Source organism: Amblyomma mixtum, chromosome 2, assembly GCF_055824585.1.
Source record: "Amblyomma mixtum isolate Tamu chromosome 2, ASM5582458v1, whole genome shotgun sequence".
In the NCBI taxonomy this organism is placed as follows: domain Eukaryota; kingdom Metazoa; phylum Arthropoda; class Arachnida; order Ixodida; family Ixodidae; genus Amblyomma; species Amblyomma mixtum.
Genome location: NC_143013.1, coordinates 154096243 through 154116141, shown reverse-complemented (window position 1 = coordinate 154116141; position 19899 = coordinate 154096243). Strand labels below are relative to the sequence as shown.

The following is a 19899-nucleotide window of genomic DNA, read 5'->3' as shown; positions in this document are numbered from 1 at the left end:
CGTTTGGGCGATCATTTCTAAAAACGGAGAAATTTTTAATTGAAAATGGGCGATTAGGATTGAGCCACGACTCCTGTATTAAAATAATGTCTGGACTATGTTTTAGTATAAGCTGCTGTAAATCGGGGAAAGAAGATGATATAGAGGGCCAATTCCACTGGAGAACAGATATTCCCGCCATGATTATTGCTTTAAAAACGTAGCCGCAACAGCCTCTTTCAACACATCTATTTTCTTTGAAATTCCAGGCGAACTTTTCTTAGTCTTACCATGATGATGGTCAGATTTCTAAGGAGAAGAGGAAGCACGACACTTCTGAGATGGAGTAGTCATTTCAACATCTGACTCACAAGCGTTAGACAGAGCGACTTGGTCAGAGTCATTTACACCCACGGACGTGGAGGCAGAAGGGGTGGTGGGCTGAATAGCCGCAGTGGCAGAGGAGGGAGGACAGGTAGACGAGGTGAGGTTACCTAAAGCCGATGAAGCAGCCTGCGCGGAAATGACCTGTGACAGTCGTGCGTATTCCATCGTCGCCATCTTCTACTCGCGCTGCTGGGGCACGAGCTGGGAGCGAGGAGCGCGAGAGGCGCACAGTAAAAAAAAATCTAGAGAGCATGTTTACCACGTTCGAATCGGAGCGAAAGCATGGATTTGTGCTGCGCAGAAGACAACGATGAGCAGGCAGTGCCGCGGGACGGAGCATATGAAAGTTGATGCAGACGGCCCTCTTCAAGAGAAGGCGCGAGAGTGGGGTGCACTTTAACACGAGGCGTGTTGGCTGCTGAATCACCACAGTCAATGAAATGTTTGTTCCATGAACACTGCACTTCGGTGCGGGTAGTACTGAGGGAAAATCACATGTCTAGAGCGACCAAACTGTGCGTTTCGCAAATCCCACAGCCGCCGAGACCAGGAAAGCAAGAAATGAAAATGAAACCCTATGAGTTTAGCTGCACATGCGCAAAGCCAGACTGTTTTTAGCCGAAAGGTATTGCTAGAAATTGCGTGCTTAGACAGAAACACGCCCAGAACGTGTTCTAGGCAAGCATTTTACCTTCTGCACTTGCTGCCGTGCAAAAGCCTCCTAGCTGTAGAGTTGAAATATGGGTCAGTTGGAGCATATTGATGAACAAAAACAGTCAAATGATGGACCCCAGCGAAAAGAGGGGGCAAACACATGATGACTGGATGAAGAACTGGACTGACAACCGCCTAGCTGGCTCCTCTATCTGGATGTATGTGTGTGCCTCCCAGAATTTTGATGTTTTGGAGTGCCGGGTCATGCGGGGGTGTGGTGGCCTGCTGTTTTGTGGCGTAAGCATGCTTTGAGTTTTCTTTCCGGCAATATTTCCATGCAATAAAGAAAAAAAAACGGCAGAAGCTTAGCTTTGCTATGCCAGGATATACGTACCGTAAGCGGTTAACTGCCAAGCAACAACCTCGGGGTCTGAGGAATTGAGGTTTTCCACTCTTCTCCGCCGACAGGCAGCGACCCGGCTCTCTTTAACCTCCATATAGAGCGCACTACATCAACCGCATGTCCCGCGCATTATACACGCACGGTGAGCCCTCTTCGCGCATGCGCAGTAGTGCGCGGCAGTCCTAAACACAGCGGCGGGCGCACGCTATACCGGCGTGTCTGCCGAGACTGTGACGTCACGCCTCTGGAATGCGCCGACTGGTGGAGCGTCGGAGAGGAGCGCCGGCGGCGGCTAGGGCGACGCAGATGCGCCTCTCGTGACGAAACGGGGCTGCCGCGCATGCGCAGTATGGTCGGCGCCAGTGCTGCCAACCCTAGAGTTTTTTCCCCAGATCTAAGGAATTTGGGCGTCGTTTAGGGGAGAGGGATTTTTTGTACGATCTAAGGAAATTTCATTTGCATGGAGAGTTCTTTTTTTCTCTCTCTCTAAGTAGGAACACAGCACAAGGTTCTTATTGTTTTTTCACTACAACGGACCAAGGCCCGTGCAACGCCGCCGCACGCTCGAGTAAAGCCTCTTTCACATGCAACTGAAAACACGTTGTTGCCGAGGCTCAAAAGCTGTTTATAGCCATCGCGGCAGCTCCAGTACTGAGAGCAGAGAGGTTCCAACAAGTCAAAAATTTTTCGCGGCACTGCTCTTCTCAATTTTCGATCGCTTGCATGCATGTGAACCGGCCTTTACACGGACGTAGTCGGACGTGTATGGTCCCTGACGTGGCCAGTGGCACCCGCTGCTGTGATCTGGCGCGCCACCACCCTACCTCAACACACGCGCCCCTTTCTCACGCTGTGTTTGGAGCTCGCATCATGCCGTGAAATTACTATTTAGTAAGCATATCTGCATGTTGATTTTGATAAATAGGAAAGAACAAGGGCGCCATTTTTTGATAAAGGAGCGCCGTGTTGGAAATCATAGCCAGTCTAACTAGGGGAACAATTCACAATTACCAGTTCACCCGCCGCTGTGGCTCAGTAGATATGGCGCTCGGCACGTTAAATAACAGCAGGTAGTCGAAATTTCCGGAACCCTTCACTATTTCATCCCTCATAGCCTGGGTCGCTTTGGGACGCTAGGACCTCCAAAATCATTACCGATAATTCCCAGTTCGACCAAGACGAGCAAAGCGAGTCGAGGTCACATGAGGAATACAAATGCTGTAACAATCACTGCTTCATTGTTTTATTTGACTCAAACTGTTACGTCAGCCATCCTCTAGAGCAATCGCAGCATATGAACAAGCAGCTTTTATATCGCAGTTTCAGAACACTCCTCAAGCGACCTTCAGGCATTTTGTACCAGGCATTTTGTACGTGATATCCTTCGGATGAAGTCTAAACCAACACAACATGAGGGGAATAATTCATTTAACTTCACATGCCGACGCATGTTTACTAATATCTTGCGTACAGTGAAAAAGAAACGAACGCATACACGATATAGAGCCTTTATTTTTAATTTCCAAAGAGCGCTACGGTTTATCTGTAGCTTCATTTAGAAGTTCTGCATTTTAGATCCTTAAATTCAAATTCTTCTGATAATAGGGTAGCTGCCTGATAAAACTTGCTACTGAACTATGCATAAATATACATTTTTTTCACAATAGACCCTTTAGAAAATTCAGTCTGGCAACTCGGCAGACATCATCATCAGCAACTTTCGTCGGCGCCGTGCGCCATATTTTGGGCACCTTTGGCTGGAAGACGCGCAGCTATAGCGCTCTGCACAGCCTTTGCACTAGTTTCCACCTTGTGGCATGTCTGGTTGCGTTTGTGAAAGCGATGGCGGAAAATTTGCAGTGGTCGAGGGACCTGACTGTCATCCCGGGCGGATTTTCGGGAAGGCTTTTCGACTCCTATCGTCCGGCCGCACCTCTCAGCGAAGCTACAAGCCGGTATCACTGCGATCCGTCGCCAGTGCGCGTTGCCGTGTCACCCTGCAGGTCGAATCTACTGTCGATAAAGGAGGGCTAACAACACTTGGACCGGACTCGACTACGAGCAGGCGCACTGCGCGGCGAAATGCGTGTGGATCCAGCACGGGCGCTCGATCAGCAGTGCCGACTAGGGCAGTCGGGGACCAGCGCGCAGTTCGTCGCCCAGCGTTGCCGCAGGCGGTGTCGTTGCCGAAAGCTCCACTCTAGCACAGGCATGCTGTCGTTGCTAGAATCTAGCAAGCATCCTTTCTGGTAGCATGGCTGTTTTGTATTTTCTTGTGCGAACGTGAAGTAAGCCGAGCCTGCCGGCCGGCCAGCCTGGATCCCGTCTGCCGGCGTCATAAAAACGAGCTAAAGTGTGTTCTCGACGTAGATAATAAACCCTGGGATAGGGAAATTAGAAAATATATCATTTTTCTGGGTCATTGGCCAATACCGAGTTGTTGGTAAAAGTGACACCGCCTCGCAGCTGCCGCTAGCTGGCCCGACGCTGGGGTCCGGCTCGACTGGCGCCCGCTAGCTCCGCTGCTGAAGGCGCCGTAGAAATTGACCATACTATTATTTTATTGTGAGATGATGCTGTTGACAGCAAAGCGGAGTGAAGAATAGGCCTTCAATTATAGCGCAGGCGACTTCCGAAACGCCGGCCCCTGCCGCTTCGATGCGAAGCAGGCTATAGGCCTAGCGACGACCACGGCAGACAGGCAGCCGCAGCACTTCGCCCGGAGCGCCCGCGCGCGGTGCCGTTGCCGAAAGCTCGCAACATCAGCTGGCATGCTTTGTCGCCGCTCGAGTATAGCTGGCAGTCTTTCTGATAACAAGGCGATGCCGTCTTTTCTTGCAATATTTGTACACCAAGCCAAGCAGCGCTCATGAGGCACTGCTGCGCTGCGGCGAAGTACACCGGTTGTGGACAGAGGTTTGGTAGAGCGGCGCAGCAGTGCTTGCCGCTGCGTGTGTGCCTGCTTGCTGTGGTGTGGCAGTTCGGAAGCGGCGCGCCGGACGTGTTGCCGGACATGTGTCTCCTGCCTTAGCCAGAGTGCAGAGGCCCTGACCGAACGAAAACACACAGCTGCTGCTGCTGCACTCCGCCTATGTCGCCGTCGTTTGCTGCATGTTCGCAACGGAGAGAACGACGGCGCTCCTCGCCGCGCCGCATCGTCGTGCTCTTTTTCGCGCACACGGAACTCTCTATGAATGGTCGTGGATGCTTGAAAATCCAAAACAAGCGCGTTTGAGCTACGTTCTGATTTTGTGACGCGCCGAAACAGTCGCCAGCATCGGAATGCATGTCATCGAGTGCGCCGAAGGTGGCACCTTTATTTTTGTGCTCACTATACAGCGGAGCGGCTACACGGTAGAAGGAACTTTTCGCTGCTCTTTCAATACTTATATCATTTATTTCAATGTGAAAATGAACAGGTCACGGACGAGAAGAAAAAAGCATGCAGCTACTCCATGCGCTCCGTGCTCTGGAAACACAGCTTGTGTCCGTGCGCGTCTCTTCGCCGCGCTGGCTGCAGAAAGGCACACAACAGCATGCCGGCATCGCGACTATAGCTTGGTGCAGAGAGCCAATCTCAAGGAACATGGCTAGAACACAGAAACAAGAAAATTGCGCTTGTTGTGGCTTCGCCGGGCGCCGTACTTTTCAATCTGGCCCGAGCGCATACCGGCAGGCGTATGCCCAAGTAATGGCGGAGGCACCGCGGTTTGCGCACCACACACCAGATGGCGCTGAATTTTCTAAAGGGTCTATTGAACACTACTTTTCGTATCTAGGGAAATCTAGGGAGTTTTTGGTTGCGTACTAGCGGAGAGACGGCTCTGGAGGTTGGCAGCACTGGTCGGCGCTGACGGCACGCGAAGCTCCCTCCAAGCCGCGTAGTGTTGCTTACGCTACAAAAAATCCGGCCCGGCGATAGCCAGCAGTCTCGCTGAGTGGCCCTTAATGGGATACTGAACCAAACTTTTGGAGCTGCTCTGTTACATGTAAACAAGAGCTTGAAGGCTAAAATTGATAAATCCGACAAACATTTTGGCAAAAAAGGCGGATAACACGTTTTTTTTTCGCCATTAATTGCCGTATCATTGCACCTGGCGGCAGCCTGTGGAAGCTGCGACTGGACATCATAACACCCGCGCGCGCACCGTTCCCGCAAAAGCACGATTGCCATCGCTACTGGCGGATTTTCCATGTCTGTCGTCTCCTCACGGCGTACACAGATATGTCAAGATATTCATCGGTGCTGTCTACATACCACAACCGTATGCACGCTTACGTCCGCTAAATGCAGGTACTTTTTCCGGACCTTAGGCCATTTCTAACATTCTCACTTTTAAAACAGAAGCGCGACGATGTTCAGACTAGTGGTGCCATCTGGTGTTTAGGAGGGGAAACATTTTTGTCAACAAATCGACAGCCCTCTTATCCTAAAGGGGGCAGAATCGTCACTCTAAATAAAAAAAAACTAAAGCAAATTAATACTCATAAGCTTTCTTATGGGTGACAGCAGACGAAGCGAAAGACCGGTGGCCCCTTTATGGCTAGTGAACGCACTGAAGAAGCCAGTAACAGCGACGAAACCAGTCCGAAGCGAGGTTTCATGCATCAAAGGGCGCCGCCATATTTGTCGCAGTGGAAGGATGCCATGACGTCACGCTCTTCACCCAAGTGCGGCATCCTGGACCAAGGATCGACCACGGCGCCCAGTGACCCGTAAGGGCCAAGAACACTTGAAATTTATTAACAATAAAGTTTTTTGCATCCATCAATCCACGCGCGCCGGCCGGGAGGGCTTGACGCGCGCTCAGGAAACATCGAAAATAAAATCATACGCTGAAAAATCGGTGCAGTGACGGCTAGATTTCGGTGTAATCACATTTCGAGAATCTATTTTCACCGTTTTTGCTCAATTTTCAGATTTTGCTTCAGTATCCCTTTAAAGCAGGTCTTTACGCGCGGCCGCAGGATGGACTCGCAGCAGTCATAGATATGGATTGAATTTCTTTTTCTCTTTTTTCATGGTTTAGCCTTTAACACAGCTGAAAGGCAAAACTAGGCACCTGTCGACCGTAGCACGAGGTGCCGTAGTGAAGTTCAAAAAAAGCTGGCGGTTTAGCATTGCTAAGCGCGAAATAAAGTGCGAAAGCACAGTTTGTTTTGCAGGTGGACACCCCCGCCTCGTACCTGAAAGCGCGATTGAGATTTCCACTGACCGAGGGAACCAGTTATGCGTGTCTTCAACTTTTGCACTGTAAATGCCATTTACCTCATGTACGCCGGTGGCCTGTGCTTCAGTGCCGCTTTTCTGCGGCAGTGCTGTGTTGCTCCAGTGCCGTGTTTGTGTAGCAACGTCGTCCACGGCAACGCATGCAGCGCACATCTCACTTTCAGAACCGACGTATAGCTCGAAGCGCGAATATTATTTTGACAGCAGTATTTGTGGTCGAAGAAGACGACTTGCAGTGCACACCTCAAGAGTGCGTTGCGGTTTAACACAAAGCATGTTCGGCTGTGGCTGTAGTCTACGGCTCACACGGTGCGGCCTGCGAAGCTGATCAGTTCGCGCCGCCACGGGTTCGAATCCCAGTCGTGGTTATTTCTTTCGATTTTAGTTTCATTTATTACTCTCACTGAGCATAAAGCCCGCATACACTGTCAGCATATAAACATCCCAAGATCTGGCTAGGGACTAGTGCTGTCGAATAGTGCTGTCGCACTAAATGAACATAAACTCTCCCTACAATAACTGCACAGCAACACGCCAAACTCCAGAAAAGGACCTCGCCACAGGGCGCTCGGCTGCCGAGCCAGAGTACCCGGGTTCGAACCCGACCACGGCGGACGCGTTTCGATGGAGGCGGAACGCCAAGGCGCCCGTGTGATGCGTGATGTCAGAGCACGTGAAACATTCCCTGGTTGTAGAAATTATCCCGGAGACCTCCACTACGGCCCCCCTTTCTCTCTTTCTTTTTTCACTCCCACCTTTTTCTTTTCCCTTGTGGCGTGGTGCAGGTCTCCACCGAGATATGTGAGGCAGATACTGTGCCATTTCTTCTCCTCAAAAACGAATTTGCCCATTTACCAACTCGCCTGCGAGAGGAATTCAGCAGAATCAAACGTTCCATGGCTTTAAATCAATGAAATGGCCTTTAGGCACCGCAGGAACGAAAGCCCAGCTTTCCGGGACATGGCTGTTTAGTTCGGCAAACTGCCAGCCTGAACTCCTCCTATCTCTTTTATTTTCCCCTTCCCTTCCTGGCATAGCCGCACGCGGTCGGCTTAAGCTTTGTTCGGATACGGCCGGTCTCGATGTACGCGAGCGAGAGAGCGCGCGCGTCGCGTGCTCAACGCATGCTCAGTGGACGGATATTGAGAAAGGTGCCTATACTCCGACTCACAAGATGTTTGCTGAGCTAAGAAAGGTAGATAGGATAGGAAAACTTTTAATTTCCAACAGAAAGAGGGTAGCCAGAGGGCTACCCGCCTAGACGACGGCCGAAAGGTCTTGACTCTCGGCGGCGGCTTCGGCCAGTCGGACGAGTTGTGAGTCGCAGGGTCGGAGCTCAGTAGCGAGGTCTCCCATTGATCTTTTGTGTTTATACCTCGTCCTTTCCGGGGAGCATGAGGACATTCCCATAGTACGAGGTCCAAGGTGGCCCTAAGTTCGCAGTTTGCGCATTTTTCTGAAAATTGCCCTGGGTACATAAGACTCCAGAGGGCCGGGTTTGGAAAGGTGTAAGTTTGTAACCGGCGCCAGTTAATGGCTTGGTATCTGGACAAGGATCTATCCGCTGAAGGAAGTCTAGCTCGTTGCAAACGATAGTGTTTTCTAATTTCTGTGTAGGTCACCATGCGACCACCTCGCTCGGGTCCGCCCGGAAAGAAAAGCCTCGGGCGAACTCGTGGGCCGTCTCATTACCATGCAGGGATGCATGTGCTGGTGTCCAGACTAGTGTAATTTTCCGGTCTATTACATGACGGCTTAGAATTGTATTCGTTAGAGGGGAGACCCGGCCCCTGCTGAAATTTAGTATGGCAACTTTGGAGTCACTGATGATATATCTCGCTTTTGCGCCTACACAAGCCAGTGCTATGGCAGCTTCCTCTGCAGTCTCTGCGTTACCCGAGAGTATGGAGGCACTTATTTTGAGGAGTTCTTTATTATTGGCGACCGCGGCGGTCATCGTGTTGTTACCATACTCAGCGGCATCCACGTAGACCACGTCCTCGTCTTTGTAGACGTCCTCGCCTTTGCGTCGCGTGGTCAACGCATGCTCAGTGGACGGATACATGACGGCTTAGAATTGTATTCGTTAGAGGGGAGACCCGGCCCCTGCTGAAATTTAGTATGGCAACTTTGGAGTCACTGATGATATATCTCGCTTTTGCGCCTACACAAGCCAGTGCTATGGCAGCTTCCTCTGCAGTCTCTGCGTTACCCGAGAGTATGGAGGCACTTATTTTGAGGAGTTCTTTATTATTGGCGACCGCGGCGGTCATCGTGTTGTTACCATACTCAGCGGCATCCACGTAGACCACGTCCTCGTCTTTGTAGACGTCCTCGCCTTTGCGTCGCGTGGTCAACGCATGCTCAGTGGACGGATATTGAGAAAGGTGCCTATACGCCGTCTCACAAGATGTTTGCAGAACTAAGAAAAGTAGAGCTCTCTCGTCCAGTCACGACGCCGCGCACTACATTAGCGTGTTCCTACGCACCCGTCGCGCTGCCCATTACTGACAAGTGGCTCCATCCATGTGAACGAAGGCGTACTAGTATTTAGCTTCTTTCTACCTCTAGCAGGTGGTGCTTGATGTCTTTTTAATCTTTACGTCGAGACCATACCTGGGGATATGGCTAAACGAAGGGCAAATATACACAGAAAAGCATGAACAGCCTCTTAGGGCAAAAGGACCAAGAGACGCCGGGATCATGGAACATAGGGAATTATGAGGGAACAAAAAATATGAAGTACCCAGAGGTATCGGGAAAGGAATAATAGTGCCGGGGCTTACATTCGGAAATGCGGTTCTGTGCTTAAGGGCAGAAGTTCAGTCGAAATTAGACGTAAATCAGAGAGCTGTTGTAAGATTAGTACTAGGTGCCCACGGCAAAACCACAAACGAGGCAGTACAAAGGGATATGGGCTAGGCATCTTTTGAAGCACGGGAAGCTAAGAATAACATACTATATGAGGAACGCCTGAGGAAATTGGACAATAACAGGTGGCCAGCGAAGGTATTTAAATACTTATACAGATAGAGCGATCACTCACAGTGGCGGAAAAAAACTAGAAAACTCACCACTAGGTATGCCGGTCATGAGGACGGAGCTAAACGCCAGGTTAAAAACGCGGAATTTAAAAATTGCATTAATTCAGTGAAAAAGAAGCATAATGTGAGAACTATATTGAGAGTGGAAAAGGCGGATCAGGAGATAATTTTTCTATGATAACTCAATAGGCAGTGCCCTACTCTTTGAAGCCTTGTCAGGGTGTAAACGAAAAAAAACCAGTCACACAAGAAGAGGGACAAGGAGAGTGTACACACCACGAGCCATCCGAGAGGTTCCGCCCGAATACTCTATTGAAGAAATTTTGTGCCGCCTAGACCGCAAGGTTAACCCTGAGATTCGAGGCGTCCGCAGGCAGAGCAAAGATTCCAAGTCGATCTTCATTCCCTTTAAGGAGAAAGAAGTGCCAAGACGGATTTATCTCAATGGTGCGGCGCACACGTGCCAGCTGCACCTAAAAAAATGCGAAGTGTGCGTCGCCTGTTGCTGACTCTGGCATTGCGATGACGTGTGCCCGCATCCGAAAAACATCAAGTGCCGTGGCTGCGGCCTCGGGAACCCGTCACGTGAACAGAAATGCGAGCTGAAATGCCTGCAGTGTGGCAAAGGCCACGCACTAGAAGACCCCAAGTGTCGTGAACTTTTCCGCATTCGCTACGAAGTAAAGAATCGCGAGTGGGTGAAGATGGAGAAAGCAGCGACGACTGGTGAGCTACAGGAGAGTCGACAACGCGAACCCAAAGTGAGAGAAGACTTCTAAACCGGGAAGACTCTTTCCCTAATCTGGACACGAGTGAAGACAGACCACCGCCGCCGCAAAGAGCGCTCCGATTCCCGTGCCAGGTGCCAGTCCAAGGGGCCCTCGAGCTCAAAGGATCCTGCCAACCCACGGAGACGCGGTAGGAGCGTAAAGCCCCACCTCGATGGATACTTCCGAGGCGCACCGGCGAAATGCCTACGCGCACGGGCGTAAGCTTGCCCTTACAAAAATGGATATCAACTTTCTTTAGAATTTGTGTTAACACTCTATTGACTCTAGTAACCTTGTATTAACTTTTACATTCTATTAACAATTGTTCATACAACGTTGGCAGAAGATACTTCTTTGTATGTACTCCTGTCAATAGAAAGTTACTAGAAAATAATTTTACATTCTATGCACCTTTTAATACAAAGTTGTAGACTGTTACTTCTTTGTATTTACTCCTGTAAACAGAAAGTTACTAGAAAATCTAAGTGCAGTTTGACACATCGAGAGAACTAAATGAACAAACTGCATGGTGTTCGAGGTGAATAAAACTATCTTGTTCGCATAATCGTGACGACATCTTGCTGATTGCATGATGGAATCTGTTGCAGCTAGTAACAATTTCACTATATCGAAAAGCGACCAACATTATTCGCAGCAAATGCGTTTTAAATCAATTCAGGATATGGGAACACATTTTAAAACAGAAGATATATTCCATTTTAATACTTTATGTACTTTACGGACTGTTGTGAGCAGAAATACTCAAGAAACTGACAAACATTTTTGGTCATGCGAATAGTTGCCTGAAATCATGTTCTGTAGGCGAACACTTCAAAGCTATTAAAACAACCTTGAACACGAAACAAACATTACAGGCACATTCTCTTAGCCAAGCATATTCTATTAACATTCGTTGATGGGAAGTTCATACAATTTCCTTACTGCTTTCAATGTACTGCTCTCAGTAGAAACATACTAGACACCGACAGAACGTTTTATCATGGGAATAAATGCCTAAATTAATTAGGTACTCTAGCCTAATATGTCAAAGCAACTAAAGGAGCCTTGAACACGAAACAAACATTTGCAGTCACATTTTCTTAGCCGGGCATATTTTATAAACATTTGTTGATATAAAGTTCATACAATTTTCTTACTGCTTATATACTGCTGTGAATAGAAATATACTACAAACCGAGAAAGAAGTTTGGTGATGCGAGTAAAAGTCTAAAATAATCATGTACTGTAGCCGACAACTTCAAAGCGGCAACTAAACTAACCTTGAAGACGAAAGAAATATTTGCAATCACATTCTCATAGCCGAGCACAATGTGGTTTTTTAGAAATTTCAGTTCAATTTTCTCAATACTAACCTTACTGCTTTCGCATTTTCGAGTGCGGGAAAAAGGGCACAGTTGATAACAGAACATTCATCCCGAAATTGAGAAATGCGCCTTGAATTTAAGACATTTAATGACACTTTTTCATTGTATGAAGTATTGTACGAAAAAAGTTGCCAGCAAACGAAATAATTTTGCTACAAAGTGAATGAATGAAAGTGAAGGAAATTAAAAGAACTTTCTAAGCAAAAATAGGAGTTAGTGACGTATTGAGTTACATAAGCGCAATGATGACTTCGTTACAGCGAATTAGTTTCGCTGATGGCTCATTCTACACGAAAACAATGCTTTCTGCTGCGTATTCGGCCTTAAATTCCATACTCGGGCAGTCATTAATCAGATTTAACATTTCAGAACTAACAAAGAGTTTCAGCAGAGCTGTACAACCACTCTGCCAATTCGATAACACGATGGTGTTGCTATTGTTGCAATTCTTGATAGGTCACATTTTAACGTGCAGTCGAATAGTAATGCACCGTACGACGGTGCTAAAACACATTAGTGGTAAGAGCGTTTCGCTCTGAGGTTTCAGAGGGATTATTGTTGCGAGCTAGAAAAAAAATCAAGTTTAGGATTGCACCGATGTGTTTCCACACTCATTGAACGACACGTTCTCGCTAGCTCAAAAGGCGCCCAAATTATATCACCAGCTTCAGGAGAACTCCTTGCTGAACCTCCAGCGCAAGCCCACTTTGTTCCCCTCACAACACCCTGCACACTGCCCGCCATGCAAAAGTGCCCGGTACACTTTATGCCACTCCACGTGGGAGCGCCCAATTTAAACCCTCGCACTACCCTCCTCCTCGAGCGAGAAGCAATGGCTGATCGCACGGGACTGAAAGCCCCGCGCGAAAAGGGCCACACCGCTTTGCGCTCTGAGTAAATTCTGTGTAACGTGTGCAGGCTTACAGCTTCGAGAACTCAAGCTGCTTCGTTCCTCAGTGACTGTACATGCGAAATATTTGGCAAGGCAATATTAATTTTCATTCATGTTGGGCGGCCGATACTATAAAGAGAAGTATAGAGAAACAAAACAGGTAACAGCGGCCCGCTGTACTCAACTCCGGTAACAAGGGCTTTGCATGAGGAAGGTGCACGGCAATTGGAGCACTTTAAGCCCTCATTCTTGACTTGTTACATTTTTCACTAGTACTGAGCCACAGAGGAGCTTCCAGTATGGAAAAAACTAGGGTGAGAGCAGCCCCCGCTTTGAGCACCGCTAAAGCACCGGCGCAGTGCCTCTTCCGCATCTTAACCAAGCTAAATGTACTATGGTAGCGTAGGCTGCATGGAGTCCCATACATGCAAAACATGGCGGCTTGTGGTGCGCAGTAGCGCCGTCTTCTAAATGCGTGGACAACTAAAAAGTGACGTCATAATTAAAACAAAAATGCGACGTTGAAGTCACGTGTTTTAGTGACGTCATATTCGTGACGTCAGCGTCACGTGCTGCTTGGCGGGAAAAATAAACTGCTGAACGCCGCGACGCTTCAGCGCTACACCCGACACGAGAACGAAGAAAGAAGACACGACGAGTGCCGACCACCAACGCTATTTTTAGGTAGTCAGTCTCGTTGTGCCTTTTTCCTTCGTCCTCGCCTCAGGTGTCGCGCTGAATGTCGCAGGTGTAGCGATGAAATGTGACGCCGCCAGACAGGTTATCGCTCGCACATCGTGCAACCGCACACCTCTTTTTTGCGTACGCGGAGCGCCATGGCCACAGTCGATGCCCTTTTGGGGCAAAAGCGACCGAACCGCACCCAACCGAACGAAACTACACAGAAGCGCTGGCAAAAGGGAAAAGCGGAAACTGTACACGAACGATGCACATAAACAACTCGAGCAACAAGCAACGTGGAAAATGTAGGGCTACCAGAATCGAGTTTCAAACAAAAGCAAGCAGAATGGTCAAAAGATATGACAAGGGTATGATATCAGAGCACCGTCAACCTTGGTATCGTCCCGCTGCCATTGCGGCTGCTCTGGGGGAACGCTGTCATAAAAACTTTTACAAAGCAAGCGCTATACTTTCTAACAAAATGCACAAAACTAAAACATTTTAAAAAGAAATCACTGCAATTGTTTTCGAATGCTTTTGAAACACAAAATATGTCCTAATTATTTTCCTCTAGTAGTCGTGTTTGTCCACACATTTCATTTTGGCGCTTTAGTTCCACCACTAATTTGATGTCGCTAGCATTTGGTTCTGGACCGCATTCAGGCTCCGGCTTCGCGACCTATTTCAATTGACCTTGTCTTAACTTGCATCTCCTTCAACGCAAACATGGTACGAAGGTGTGGCGAGGGAAAACATGGCGATAGCTTTATTTTCTGTCTTCCCCTAAACCAATGACTAAGGAACCCTAGAATAAAGTGTTGGGTTATAACGTTGTCATACCGAGCAGACGCGCGAAAGCATGTGTTCGTTCTTCGCCTTTTGTTACTGGCATGAGCGGACGTGAGGCCGAGCCGAGGACCGCGAAAGGCAGAGGCAAAACTCAATCAAGGCAGCGCACAAAAAGACTACGGTAGTGCGACTATCGGCGGCGCTCGCTCGAGCAAAAGGCGTGCAAGGTGTCCAATGGCGTGAATAAACACACACAAAACAGAAGCGATGCTGCCGAGCGGCCTTGAAAGTTTCGCATGTCACGCTAGAGCGGCGTGCGAACGCTAGCGTTCCCAAGGCACACATACGTACTTACACTAAATGGCATGATCCAAGCTCTGTACACTAAGCGACACAATATGTGAAAATGAAAACCGAAACCATTCGCGTTCGACAACATCATCGTCATTCCTGACTCTGAGACGCATTGCGACGCTGTTACGGGGAGCTCGGTTATAGTCTTAGAACTAAGTAGTTAGTGCAGCCATGTAGCGGCTGCGGCTTCCCGCATGAGCTCAGCTACGTCGCCTGTAGCTGCCCGCCTCTGTGAGCTTTCGTTCGCAGCGCCACCAGAAGCAGATGGTTGTGAGTAGTTGCATTTTTCACCTAAATTATTATCAATTTGCTGACTTTGTAATTGAAACAAAATATTTTGTCATTTAATGCACAAGTATGTGACAAAAAGAGCTTTACCAATGCTTTTTTTAAACCATGTAACGTTAGGCGAATTTAGCGCCCCCTTTCCATTCGCTCGTGGCGGAAAGAGGCGCCTCAGCAATACTATTGGACGCGCGCTACACTACCCTTTTTAGAACGCTGAAACAACTCTTTGTTGACGAGCTTCGACGGTTATAGCTGTGGGTGCCTTTCTCAGCTTATTTGTGTTGAATGTGCGTCCTCGTTAGTGTTGTGGTAGTGTGACTGAACTCCGAAGGTGACAGATGGCTCCTGCGCTGCGGATGACTTTCTTACGCGCATGGAGTTCTCAAAAACTGGTGACGTGCTGCACACAAGGCCACGCTGGAGCGGCCATCGCCCGGTGCCTGATAGAAGAAACGGCTTGCCTTGATTGTTGAGGAATGTAAGTACAGAGCTGGAAAACGACTTCTGCGATGTGTCGGGAGGATGCGCGAGGGCTGCGAATGCATTTAAGGTTGGTCTTCACGTCTTGTTCTCAGTGAGGTGCAAAATGCGAGCACCACGCGATCGTTTGCAGAGAGAAGGTGTTCCGACACGCTCGCTTGCCAGCTATGGAACTTTTAACCCGCCGCCTTGCGCTCTTTGCGTCTCCTTGGCGGAGATGTTGTGCAATAGAATTTGATTGCGCGCTGAGAAATATGGGGTGCTGCTTGATTCGTTATTCCGACTGAACAGGAGCAGGGCGTGAAAGGGACACCATAAGAACGAAAAGTGCTTGTAGTGGTGTGCGTCTTTTGATTCTGCTGCCTGAGTGTTTTGCTGGATAAGGAGCATTGCCCGTTCTACGTCGCAGTCACTTCAAGTGCTGTGTTTCTTAATACCTCTGGTCAACGAAACGGCGATTAAAAATAGCCGAACCATTTCATTGCAGTGCAGCTGAGGTAATCGCACAATGGAAGGTTTGTTGTCATTTTATTTGAATTACGTTCTCTACATTTATGTCATTCCCCCATTTTCAGTCTAGCCTTTGTCGCTTTGGGACGTTAAACCCCATAAACCAAACCATTTTCAGTCTGAAGCGATAAAAGTATAACGTGATTCGCGAATAATAGCTTTAAGAAAAGTATGACTAGCTTTGTAAACTATTGGAGGCATAGGTAATTAATCATTAGCCTCCACTCATGAACACATTGGACTGAACAGCTAGAGGTTGTAATGGGATGTGGCTTCTGTGATGATGCTTATGAAAGCATGGCTCTAATGCAGGCTTTCTTCAAATGCACCCGCAGTCAAGCCCTGTACAGCTGCTCCACCGGTATCAGCACGCTACTTTTGCACCAGCTTACATCCGTCATCGAGCCAATGCTACCTCAAGCTGATTCAAATGGCATCAAGACCTGCTGGTGCAGCCTATTAGCCATGGAGACTGGATATCAAGCATGTGCAACTTGTAAAAGGATAGGCACACGAGTGAGTATCCCAGGCTTTATTTTTTTTCTTTGTCTTTGCTTTTAGCCCGACAAAAATCTTCTGGTACAGGCTCCCTCTCTCTTTCATTTATTTTTCATCTTTTGAGAGAAGACCAAGCGAAAGGGAAAAGTTATTGCAGGCATTATGAAAGCACTCCCCTAGTCAAGCGCATTGTGTTATAGTGTGTTATGTTTTTTTATAGTTTTTTACCTCATGCCTCTCATGCTTGGGAATCTTGACCTCAGTACAGACCAAATAAAAATATTATGTGCTTCACGACGTTTATACTGCGGTCTAAGAGCAGCAATTAAATTTTGATAGGTTTACTTCTCCCGTACCTACCTCTTACAAGGTATGGCATGTTTGAAGCGAACCAGTGGTGTCATAACTCTATGGCAGACATAGCGGAATGGGTAATACATAATTGAATATTAGTGTTTAAGTGGAGCACTCTGCTTTAGAAGCATAGATGTGGCTAGCATCAATAATTGGTACCCTACCAGATTATCCTTGCATTATATGAAACCCTGTAAAGCTTATATTGAAGCTGTACAGAACAAAGGCATTTATTCGATATGTCATGAGCATTGCTGAGGTTTTCTTTCACACTTGTCACAACTCACTGCACTGTACAGTGGAAATGTGTTTGGAATCTTTTTAATATTTGCACATTCTTGTTTTTTCTTCATAACGAAGTTTAGTTACTGGTTGCATAACACTAGCTCAGCCTACATCAACAAATATTGCTGTGATCTTAACAAGACCCCTTGCTTTACTTGAACCGATGCGTTTGATGTTGCCTCTGTCCCGTGCAGTCAAGGTTTGTAATAAGCTGTGTTAATCACTTCATTTACTGCCTCGAGGCATTTATTGCTGCAATTAGTGACAGGTAATTGCCTATAAAGAACAAACTAAGTACTCATATGTATCGTCTTTCGAGCACTCTTTTACTTGTTACCCTTGTATTCCTAATTAAACAGATATGAGCAGGCCTCAGCACTGGAGAGATGTGCTGCAGTACAAATAAAAAAAACTACCTGTCCAGCTGTTCCCTTAGGGGCATGTCGCTGAGGCTTTTATCGCTTGTAGTTCTATGCAGGTTTACATACAACCATTGTCTCTGATGCAGTGCGTGCTTTAATATTTTGATTCATTTGCTTTAGAGTGTGCCACTCTGGTGCCATAACCAACTTGCTCACTTCTGTAGTCTTTGTTCTTACATTTTCCTCCAACACCTGGTATAGTTTCAAGTGATGCTACATAATCTAGTAAAGTTAAGTTCCTCCCTCCTAGCTGCTCTAAGAAAAAGAAATGTGCACGTTATATTGCAATGTGTTTGTGCCACTGCTTTGCCACTGCTGCCACTTTGCCACTTTGTGGCACTGCTGTGCCAATGTGAAAAGAAAAGCTGGCTTAGTTTTTGTATAGAGAAGTCAAGAAGCGAAATAATTTTCATATTTGATGGCCTGCATGTTTTCTTCACAAACCTGGAATGGCTGAATATCTCTTTGTGGTTGGCTAATTAGGCAGACATGGTAATGCCAGTTCCTGTGAATATCATTAGGCCTTCGAATGTGAGTGTAGAATTGAGCACAACAGCATGTTGTAGCTTTTTCTTGTTCAAGGAAGCATTGCATTTAGTTCGTCTTGTGACTGCTGCTTATGCTGTTACTCAGCAACCTTATCAGCCTCACTCGGAGTGCTACGTTTTGGTGCATATTTAACTGACTGTTGCCTTTACTTGTTCGATTCTAAAAGAAGATACTATAACTCTATACCTCGTATCGTTTTCTTATGCAGTTTTCTTACCGGTGCATTCCACCATGGAGGAGGCTACCTGTTGGGGCTGTTGATGCACACGTTGCATTACTAAGACGCTACCGCTTCCTGCTGAGGATGCAGACAAGTAACGACAAGCAGGCTGCCTGATACTGAGGACAAGTGTCAGGATAGCACACCAACAAAGGCACTTAAGCATTCCTGTACTGATGCATGTTTATTAAAATCAGCTCAAAGCTTGATATCTACATCGATGTAGACATTCAGCATATGTTTGACATCCTGTTTGACTTTTAATTCACTAGTGTTTGCAGCGCTTAATGTTGGTCTCAAGACAGTGTAAGCATTGTTTTACTGGGGGATTTTTGGCTATTTTAGAGAGGTGTGTGTGCATGCATGCACTGTTTTTTCGACAGATTTGTTATGTGGCTCATGGAACTTTCATGTTACAAAAGAAGTTATTTCACTCCTGGGTTGTACAGGAAAGTGCGCAGTATTTATGTACCCCAGGTGTTTCAGGGAAGACTAAGTAGTTTTCAGAAGTATGGCTTTTGCTGCATAGTATTACTAGTGGTAGCAGACAACAAGAAAGCTGGTGAGTTGTATTTAGTAAGCTGGTTAAATAATTTCTTGTAATTAACTTTTAACTAACACAGGTTTGCAACTGGCTGAAATTAGAGATTTCTAGCTGGTCATTAGTAGTAGCCATACCAGTTTTAAGAATTTGCAAAACATAATTACCCTCGCTGCATCGTGCAAAAATACATACAGGCAAAGCAACCCCTTAAGTGCACGTAACTGCTACAAATCTCTAATAACAACTAGACAGCTATCTCTGATAGTTAAAAGGTTCATTAATAAAATTAGTTAAACAGCTTACTACATAAGACAATTCACCAGCTTTCTGATGCCCGCCATCACTGGTAATAGTATGCTGAAAAACCATAAATTTATCTCAAAAACCTATTTTTTGAAAATTACTTAGTCTTCCATGAAACACCTGGTATATACCTATTTACGAATAAAAAAATTTAGCAGGATTTAATTCTTGATGTTTTCGTTGGAGGGCGAGCCGTTTTCAACTGTACTACATTTTAAGCACACAGCTTTTGTTTCGGATGTCGTAGTATACTCGAAAAAGGCTGGTCCTCCACCCGAAGTGCGTGAATTAAAACCTTTTATGTTTTTGAATTTGTGTGTGACAATCATTGTTACTAAGAGGGAACTGAAAAGAACTATGCCGAAGACAATACTATAAAATGTTTTTATGTATTTGCACGTCTTGTAGCGCTTAAGTATGCTTGTGCGCAATAAATGGATGTAATAATTTGTATTTTGCTTGTATTATTGTATAAGCAGTCTAGGATACAGTGTTCACAAAATGATTTTGAAGGGATGAAACAATGCTGATAAAAGTCGTACAGTGTAGTTAACGCACACTTTTCCCAATTTTGATACGTTGATGTAGCAATTTTACTTCCTATGTACTTGAGTCTTTTGAATAACGGTGGCCAATTGTCGGAAGAATGTTGGTATGGTGTTGGTAGACATTGTTGGTACGTGGTTGATAGGAAGTGTGAAGAATTTCTATGCACTTCAGTCTTTTGGATAACGGTGGCCAATTCTCGGAAGACCGATTATAGGGTGTTGGTTGAGATTGTCGGTAAGGGGGTAATATGAAGTGCATAGAAACAGTCGATAAGGGGATCATAGTAAGTCTAAAGACATTCTACGTACTTGAGTCTTTTGGATATCGGT

General features: G+C 46.8%; 2 protein-coding genes across 2 annotated transcripts in view; both read left to right on the top strand.

Annotated features, from left to right (window-relative positions):
• Nucleotides 1-16255, top strand: part of LOC149361325 (uncharacterized) — a 93478-nt gene extending 77223 nt beyond the window's left edge. The window contains exon 6 of the transcript XR_016288946.1: nt 16159-16255. The gene's annotated coding sequence lies outside the window, so the exon portion shown is untranslated. The remainder of the gene's footprint in view (nt 1-16158) is intronic.
• LOC149361324 (uncharacterized) overlaps nt 1-19474 on the top strand; it is a 40145-nt gene extending 20671 nt beyond the window's left edge. The window contains exons 2-3 of the mRNA XM_089572659.1: nt 16182-16362; nt 18163-19474. Of these exons, the coding sequence (XP_089428785.1) occupies nt 16182-16362; nt 18163-18291 (310 nt within the window). The 3' untranslated portion in view covers nt 18292-19474. The remainder of the gene's footprint in view (nt 1-16181; nt 16363-18162) is intronic.
• The last annotated feature ends 425 nt before the right edge of the window (nt 19475-19899 follow it).